Here is a 9,438-nt window from a genome sequence, read left to right as displayed (position 1 = left end):
ACAGAGAGGAAGGATTCCTGCCCGGCCGCCATGGGGCTCCTCCTCTCCGCTGTGCATCTTCCTCTCCCCATTCATGCTCCCTGGACTCATCGGAAGCCAGGCAGCCCCATGACCCCGAGAATCAACACCATCACCGAGCAACCAGCCGCCCAGCACTTGGCTCCCCATGTCCTTGCTTCCACATGTACTTTGTCCCATGTCCCACCAGGGCTAAGTCGGATGGCACCACAGCCAGGGAGGACCTGGTTTTCCATTTCCTGCTGGGAAGGGGACTCATGGTTTCCCTGCATAAGTGAGCAACTCAGGATCGGAATCCCATTTGAGCTTGTTTCCTGGGGCCAGTTCTGGTATGTTTCCCAGCAGGAAACAGCACACTCAAATTGGGCAACCTGAGGGGAATTTAAAAACAGGACGATTTACAAAGGTGCAGGCAGCGTGTTAATTTCAGAATGATGCTATTGGACAAAGTACACATGAAAACTGGAGACTGCCAACGATCACACCCTCTCAGGAAGCTTGGCTTTTTGGATGAATTATGGGTTGCCGCACGTTTGTGCTTGGGTTTCAGGGCTTGAGCCTTGAATACAAATCAGACCCCTGCTGTTCTGCACATGCCCTAAGCAGGCACTCGCTGTCCCCCAGAGACACTGGCCACTTTCTGCCCTCGCACACACTCTCATTTCAATCTCAGGGACAGTGTCATCACAGCTCCTGGGCCCCAGGCCTTCACAAGGTCACTTGCTCGGACCCCTGCCGACTGCCCCAGCTGCAGCAGTCCTGTGATCACGCACTGCCCACGATCCTGTGGGGGCGCTCCCATGTGCTGGGTGTTGTGGACACGTTTATCTGGTTACTGAGTCACTGACAGTCTCCTGTCACTGGCACAGGATGGAGAAGTCCCTGTCCTCACCCTGCTGAAGTTCCTGACCATTGTGGGCACCCCTGGGCACAGGGACACTTTGCTGGCCTCACTGCCCCCTCCCCGTTCACAGGTAAGTCCCTCCCAGGCCCCTAGAACTTCCCAGTGGCCCTCGGGGGAGTGCGGCAGCCTGGTCTGCTCTCGGGTGAGGCAGCTCCTGACCTTTTCTCTGTCTCTTGCCCACTCTGCACCCCTTGCTCTCAGCCTGCCTGGGGCGACACTCTGCCTCGGTGCCCCCCGTCTTCAGAAACATTCCTTCACTCACTGCTGCCCCGGAAGGATGGCTACAGAGCCCCTCCTCTGTGCCGGCGCTGAGCTGGGGGCCTTCAACGTGCTGACTGGGAGAGGGCAATGGTAGGAGGGAGCCATGTTCCGAGAGCGGCTGCAGCTCAACATAAGGAGGCTGAGCCTGGGAGCCCAGAGCCCAGGGAACTTGCCTCCCTGGAGCTTAACTCAAGACTGGATGCGCGGCAGGTGGTAGTCGGCCAGGTTATGCTGCGGTAAATACACCTCCCAAATCTCGAGGGCTTCCCACAGTGGCTGATTTCTCCCTTGTTCTGTGCATCCACTAATGGTTGGAAGGTGGTCCCCAAGTGATGGGGACTCCCTCTTAGCCAAGGGGGCATGTATGGCCAGTCTGGACACTGGCTCCTAAAGTGTGGCTCAGAAATGACACAGATCACCTCTGCTCACATTTCATCGGTCAAGCAGGCCACAGTGGTCAAGGGGCTCCACCGAATTTCAAAGGTGGGGTCGGGGACAAGCCTAGTTCTACCTCGGGCAGTAGACGGGAAGCGGGAACAGCCAAGACTGAGTGCCACTACCTGGGGTGGGGGGCCGAGCCAGGTGAGGGGCTGCGAGGGCAGGACAGAGCCCAGGGTGGCTGAATGATGTCCACGGAGGGACGGGCGGTGGCGGGAGAGCCCCGCAGGGCCTGGTGCCTTGGCCTGCAGGCCGGGTGGGTGGTCCTCTGTCATGGTGGGGCAGCGGAAGGCCCTTTCAGGACTTCCTGGGGGAGGAAGGAACCGCCAGCTCTGCGGACAGAACCTAAGGAGGCAAAGGCTTCTAAAAGTCTGAGACAATTCATAACAAAACAATTCTTCAGTGAAAAAGTATTAGGCTCAGGGTGCTGGGCGGTACTGAGAGTCTTCTCCTGGGTCGTTGGCTGTGCAGAGCGCTTTATTCGCGAGGTCCCTCCTGGCCAGTCGAATGTGGGGAGGCGCATCGAGGTCAAATCGCGCCTCGGACCCCCCCCCCCCCCCCCATTACGCTGCACAAGGTCCCCAGGCGGCCTGAGACGCAGACCATCGCCAAGGGCTTCCGCTCGGGAACCGTGCCGGGCGGACTACACTGAGCCGGACTGGAGCCCCAAGCAAGGGTACCCCGAGAGCGCAGGCGCGTGTGCCCAGCGTTGCCGTGACCCCGGGCCCGCCCGTGCGTGCGTGTGCGCGCGCGCTCGCTGTCAGGCTCTGGGCCGGCCGACCGGAGAGGGGCTCGCGCACCGGGCCCGCCCCCGCCCCGCCACCTCCCTCCCTCCCTCGGCGGTGCAGCCGCATGGGGGGATCTGTGCCGGACCCGGGACCGCGGGGCTGCGCGTCCTGACACCGACCCGGCCTCGGCCCCCGCACAGCCGTTTCCCGCCGCCCCATCCCGGGTCCCGCGCGTGGTCTCGCCAAGGGCAGAGCCGCAGGATGAGGTTTAAGGCTCCCCCGGGTCGGGCGGCAGCAGTCCGCAAGCCACCTTTGTTCACAAAGGCCAAGGGGATGCCCTCCTTCTCTCCTGATGTTCACAAAGGCCAAGGGGATCCCCTCCTCTCCTGACTCTGCCGCCGCGTCGTTGTGCGCTGCAACGGCCCCTACTGAGGCGGGCGGCGGGTACCCGTAGCCGCTCACCGCACCCTGCTCCGGCCCCGCTCCGCGTCTCCGCCCCGTCTCCGCCCCGTCTCCGCCCCCGGCGCTCGCTCCGCCCGGACTCCTTCCCGCCGGCCCCGCCCCGGCCCCGCCCCCGCGCGCTAGCATTCGGCGGAGCCGCCCGGGCGGCCCGGACCCGCGAACGCCGAGCCTGGGGCGCAAGGCGAGCGCTGCCCGTCGCTCCAGCTCCTGCTCCCCGCCTGGCGGGCGGGCCATGTCCCGGACTCTGGCCGCGGCGCGCACTCCGGTCCGGCCATGAGGAGCGGCGCCGAGCGCAGGGGCAGCAGCGCCGCGGCGCCCCCCGGCTCGCCGCCCCCCGGCCGCGCGCGCCCCGCCGGCCCCGACGCGCCCCTCGCCCCGCCGCCGCCCGCCGCCGGCCAGCCCCGGGCCAGGGACACGGGCGATGCCCGCGCGCAGCCGCGCCCCCTGTTTCCGTGGAGCAAGTGGAAGAAGAGGATGGGCTCGTCCATGTCGGCGGCCACCGCGCGGAGGCCGGTGTTTGACGACAAGGAGGACGGTGAGAACGGCCGCGGCGGAGACTCCGGGCCGCTTGCGGGGACAGCGTTGGGACCCGCGCCGTCTGGGGACTCCGCGCGCTCTCGCAGCGGGGCCGCGGCGGGAGGATTTCTGCGGGTCGGGGCACCAAGGCCTCCCGGTGGGAAGGCGTCAGGGGCGTCTCGGTTTCCGAGGAAACTCGCGAACGGTGCTTGCGGTGCCCACGCGTGTCTTCCGTGTCCAGTGGCGGCGCGACGTGCGGAGTAGGCCGGCCGTCCCTGCGGGGTGAGGGTCTGCGGTCGGTAGGCGCGAAGGCCCCCGCAGTAGCGAGGGCGCTGTGTTTGCATTTTCCTTTTCTGCGAGGTGTGAGCGCTCGGTTGTTACTCTGCAGCTGAGGTGTGCCGAATTTGCGAAGGGAGGTGCCTGCCCCACAGGTGGCGCGGGGGCCTGGCCCTCGGAGCTCTCAGTGTAGGTGACGGCGCCGCGTGGCTGCCGGCGTGCCCACCTTTGCACTCAGATGTGCGGTGGAGGCTTGCCTTCGTGCAAAGACCTGCCCTTTTGGGAACTAGTTTGCCCTCAGGTCCCCCTGCAGGTAAAGCTAGTGACCCGGAGGTGGGCGCTGGTGGAAAGCAGGAAAGACCTGCAGGCACGCCTCCTGGAGCCCTGCTGGACAACGGCCCTTTCACTTAGCACCCTCGGGAAAGGTGGCTGTGCAGTGTCCGCCCCTGGGGCACTGTGATACTTTCACAGGCAAACATACAGCTCTTCCCTGCAGATGTCATGCAGACAAGTTAAATGCTACAAGATGACACATTTGATGTTTTTTTGACATTTTCTTAAAATAGTTGAAATATGCATTTTTCATTTGTAGGCAGCCTGCAGAAGTAGGATGGATCTTTTATAATTTTAGAGCACAGCTCAGCGAAAGAGCCCAAGCTATTTATTTCTGATACATAATTTAAGCATTATAGGAAATTACAATAATACGACCTCAGGCCAGTGTTGGAGAATGTGCAGGTCATGTGGGCAGTCCTCACAGACAGCGATGCGGAGCCTGTTGCTCAAGGGGGCCTGGGTTCTGAGGAGCCTGGCCCCGGTCATCGGGGAGGGGCATGGTGCCTGGACTTGCTGGAGGGGCATTCAGGACCAGCCACGCCCACTCAGTGTGTTCTGGGGAGACCTGTCTTCGTGTTCTGAACTTTGGAACACAGTTCACTGCTGGGAGTGTTTCATATGTTATATGTTTTTGTTTTTAGAGTAAATATTCAAAGTGAAGAAAGCCCAGAGTGAATTAGGAACTAATCAGGAAGATTTGCATCTAGCTTCTGGCTGCACGATGAGAAAACGTCTGAGAAATACATCAGATGTCTGATTTCAGTACTTGTTGGTGTCAGCTGAGAGCTGGCCACTCTTTCATGTCTTAGCATTATGCTCCCCAAGGCAGGTGAGGTAGAAAGAGAGAAATTGAGGTAGCACAGTGGCTGCCTTCAGCTTTGAAAGGTAGAATTTTTCTACCTGTTCACAGTGTGTTACGTCTCAGAATCCAAGGATTGTTAAAGAGGGACCAAGAGCACAGAATCCAGTTAGGCTGCTCGCAATCTGATTTGAGAATCATTTAACACAACCCCTTCTCCCCACCCCGGTCCCCATTTGCCTGAAGCAGGACGGCAGAGGTGCCAGCTATTCTGGTCTTGTGAAGGTGGGTTGTTGGCTTTGGCCACAGGTGCTCACTCTTTAACACGTGTGCCCATCAATCACCTGCTCATCCCTGGGCATGGTGGCCACATCTCCAAACTGAACACGGCACGAGCCTTGCCTGGGCTTTGTGTGGTAAGATTAGGATGCCAAGCCTGGCCCCGGCCCAGTGGCCGTGGATGCGATCCAGGTGAGCGGCCACTTTGTTCCACTTGTATTCCATGTTTTCACGTTATCGTCAGGGCGCACACGACTTGGGAATCACAGTACGTGTTTGCAGAGAGAATGCTGTGCAGCTCTTGGCCTGAAGGCTGTGGGCTTATTTAGGCAGAAGGAGTGGGGTTTGGAAAGGCGAAAAGCCAGTCTTTCAAGAGGGGAAAGGCTGCACCCCACCTTTCTTTCAGGGTGTGAAGTCGTCCCCCCAGATAGGGTCCCACACTTCCTCGGCCCCGTGCAGGGTGAGCTGAAAGAGGTGACAGTGCTGTGCTGAGGACGTGCATTTACTGGGGCTGCACGGTTGCCATGGCAATGTGAGACCTGATGAATTTTTTTAGATTAAAATACCCAATTAATATATCAGATTTGGTATGCAGAGAAAAGGAAAAGAGAAAATAAGAGCGCTACTTAACAGAGTGCCAGGTAGATTCCAACTAAAAAGCGGAGTTATGACACATAGGGTCTTACATGGCCCCCTTCCCTGTTAACCCTGAGGTGTCTGAGCCACTGTCCTTATTTGGCAGGTGTTGGGCGCTTGTTCAGAATTCTCTGGGCTTCCTCCTCACACCAGAGCCAAGGGTCCCCTTTCCTCTTCCTGAAACCCCATGCCTCCTCCCGTGTGACCCCTCTCGGGCTTCAGGAGCAGTTGATTTAGGGCACCTGCCCCAGGGCTGCGGGGTGCTGGGCAGGCCCCTTCATTCCTCTCGTCTGGGTGTCCCCACAAGGGTGCTGCGCGGGGTTCCATCACTTTCTGCCGAGCAGCTCGGTAACCGGTAACTGGGGGGCACCCGCCGTTCTCAGCAGTCTGGCTAGTCTCAAACCTAACATGGTATTAGCTTGCTAGTGGGGGGCGACTAATCACCGGGAAGGTTTGCCTTTGCCCAGAGAACTGGAAATAAGGGGGCCCTCGAGGGCTGGAACGCCGGGCCTGGGTGTGTTGGGTGGGGTGGGCAGTTAGGCGGGACACGGGGCTACCAGAGTCTTATAACCTTTTCCAAAATTTATAAAGCCTTTGTTTTTTTTAATTATAGAAGCATTAAAGTGTATAAATTTGTAAAAGAGTTTAAGACTTTGCTAAAATTGTTCTGTATAGGAAAACCAAGACATCAGTGATTTCAGCACTGAGACCTATTAGAGTACCTCTTCCCCAGCCTTTTTCTAGGAATGTACTCACACATCAGCCATATAGAAACACTCTTTATGTCTCTGATACAGAAATGGGATCGTGCTCCATATACGGTTTTGTCTTAACCTGCGTTTTTTACTTAGCAATGTGTCATGACCATCTTATAGATCTACAGCATCCTTTGTTGGCTAAATTTACAATAGTGGTCCTCAACCCTGTGAACTAGACTCAAAGGATGCTCTTAAAAACTGGATGCCTCCCCCGGAAATTCAGGTTGAATTTGTTGGGGTGGAGTTGGGGGGCGCTGGAGCTCAGGCACCAGTACATAAACAGTTTACCTGTGAGCATCCTTGTATATTCATCTTTGTACACTTGACATTATTTCCTTAGGATAACTTCCTAGGAATGACATCGACGAGTCAGAAGAGTGTGCACGTAGTGTGGCTTGGTGCCGCTGGCCAGCTCCCTTGGAGATGAGCAGTCCCGGCACAAGACATGGCTGTCCTGGACGGTTGTTACATGGTGGTGACCAAATGGATGTGGCTGCTGCAGGTGTGGGGTACCCAGACAGAGGAGGAGGTGGGGAGACCAGTAGCAGACAAGGAAACATGAATAAATATAGTGACGGGCAGGAGGGGCCAGAGGAGAGAGAAAGAGGGAGGCCTGTGTCCGGGGTGGCTGGCCGGGAGGGAGATCCTGTTTGCCTGCTCTCGGAGCGCACGGAAGTCCTCTTTCTCCGAGCCTCACCACCTTTGGGTGTTGGTGATGTCTATTTTTTGACCGTCTGAAAGGTAAAAGGATCGTGTTAGTGCTCCGAGTCTCTTTGATTACCAGTGAGGCTGGTAATGTTTTTCTTTCCGTGTTTGGGGCGTTTGTGCTCTTCTTTCCTGAACTGCCAGCTCTTACCCCTGACCTGTGCTTCCTGTTGGGATGTTTGCTGCCCGGTTTCTTTTCACGGTTCCCAGTATAGAACGGCCTGCCCCGGAGCAGTCATTTATCTTTCTGTGTTGCTAGTTGTTTTCCGTGTGGCTGTGCTTAGTTTTTGTGTGGTCGGATTCATCAAGATCTTCCTTTCTGTCAGTTTCCGGCCTTGGTGCCCTGTTACACCAAGCACAAGTGATACTCATTCAATTTATAAACCTGCACCTGCACTTTCTTCTAGTACTTCTGTGGTTTCACTTTTTGTGTTGCAAATTTTGGTCAGTTTGGACGCACACTGGCCACAGTGAGAACGGTTTCCTCCCGTGGGCCCTGCTCTTGCTTAGGTTGGGTGCATTCATTGCCTGTTTCTGTCGAATTGTGAACCGGATCTTTGCACCCATCACGTTACACCCTGGTTAGTGCTGGTAGGAAGGAAAGCTTAACTTTGAAAAATATCCGTCCCGTGTGTGGCTGCTCTGCTAAGGTTCCCGTTAGTCCTCGTGGCTTTTGAGTTGATTTTCCCAGGCTTCCTGGGCGGTCGGTCGTGGCACCTGCCAACCAGGACTCGGTGACTTTACAGTGCTTATGCTCATTCTTCCCCGTCGTGTGCCCAGGGCTCACGGGCAGTGGAGAGCGGTGCTGAGTGCACGGGGGGCTGACCCGATTGTGTTGATGGGGCCGTGGTTCCAAAGTGACAGTCTAGCCCTGTTTACTGAGTCTTTGACCAGTGGTGCGTGGACCTGAGTTTTAATAGGTGTCTCTTCCCTTCCCTCCTGACCCTGGGAAGAGGGGGTGGCTGGCGATGGGGGTGACAGCTCTCTGTGTGGCCCAGGCTCGGGCTGATGGCAGTTCACACCCCGTCCCCTGCAACGCGGGGGCCTTGGTGGCCAGCAGCCTGGTGGCTGCAGACCCTGGGTTCCTTTACCAGCTGGCAGCAACGGTGCAGAGGCCCCCGGTGCAGGGGTGGGCATTTGGGCTCAAGGCAGGGAGGAGGCGTGTGGTCCCGGCTGGCCTCGCACCCCTGCTTCTGGATTCCCTGGGTTCCCACATGCAGTGCCAGGTGTCCCGGCGGGACCGTTGGGTGGCGCTGAGTTTGCTGTGTTCCTGTGGCTGACGAGGCTGGTCTGGGATGGACTTGGGACCCACTGTCGTACTTTTTTATGTAACAAATGTCAGCTCTGCACGTCTATCCATCTGGCTGTGTGTTTTAAAATGCTAAAAATAAGTTGATTTTCTTTTAAAAATTTAACCACCCATCCTTCCAGTTGAGAAGTAATGCAGGGATGCATTGGAGGTCAGTTTTGTTCAGGGCTTCTCTTTGAGGATGGAGCCTCCCAAGGCCCCAGGATGGTCTGAGGGAGGCAGAGCCACCGACAAGCGTTTATTCGGAACAGGGTCGGGGCAGCTCACAGCAGCTCCCACACTGTCAGGGGCCCCCAGGCCCCTGGGGACCTTGTGACAATGCAGATTCTGATTCAGCGGGTCTCGGGTGGGGCCTCAGGGTCTGTGTTCCCATCCAGCCCCAGACGGTGCCAGCGTGCTGGACACGGAGAGGACACACTCTGGGTGGGAGGGCTTAGTGAGGACCCAGCAGGCGGGTGGTGGAGTGGGCGTGGTCCCCGAGGCACTGGCCCATGCACAGGGAGCAACAGGGGGCCGCGTGCTCTGGCGCTCCGCTGGGCCATGGCAAGGGTGTTGGCAGTGGGTGGGAGTTTCCAGAGCTACTGCTCGCCCTTCGTCTGGAGATGGGCTGGCTCTTCCCGCAGAGGGATCTCATTTAGTTTCATTCTTGCTTTTGTGTCGTTCTTTTTCTGTGGCGTAGCCTGCTACACTCGTACCCAAAACATCAGTAGCATTTTGTATCCTGCATTTTCAGCTGACGCGACAGCCTGAACTTCCTCCTTTGCAATGACTTGGACTCAGCAGTGTCCTCTGATTCTCACCCAGATGTGGCAGAGGACGCGCTACCAGAGGCAGGTGGCCCCGGACTGTGTAGACTCCCCCCTTCTGGTCACTGTGTCCTCTTGTCCTAGTTGCACTGAGAGTCCAGCCCCACCCCCGGGACGTGCCATGGGGTGTCCCCTGTTCTAGACCACCCGAGGTGGGACCTTCCTGGGGGGCCCCCGGCCAGCCCTGCGGGCCCCCCTGAGCCCGGT

The 9,438-nt window shown here is 58.0% G+C and overlaps 1 protein-coding gene across 1 annotated transcript in view; it reads left to right on the top strand.

Annotated features, from left to right (window-relative positions):
• Window positions 1–3,084: 3,084 nt before the first annotated feature.
• The window catches only part of STK32C (serine/threonine kinase 32C), a gene marked incomplete at both ends in the record, with an annotated part of 89,149 nt that continues 82,795 nt past the window's right edge, over window positions 3,085–9,438 (top strand). The window contains one exon of the mRNA XM_079709203.1: window positions 3,085–3,346. Coding sequence (XP_079565329.1) covers window positions 3,085–3,346 — 262 coding nt within the window. The remainder of the gene's footprint in view (window positions 3,347–9,438) is intronic.

This window comes from Hyperoodon ampullatus (genome assembly GCF_949752795.1).
Source record: "Hyperoodon ampullatus genome assembly, chromosome: 1".
In the NCBI taxonomy this organism is placed as follows: domain Eukaryota; kingdom Metazoa; phylum Chordata; class Mammalia; order Artiodactyla; family Ziphiidae; genus Hyperoodon; species Hyperoodon ampullatus.
The sequence above is the reverse complement of the archived record's forward strand: the minus strand, read 5'-3'. Positions and strand labels throughout refer to the sequence as shown.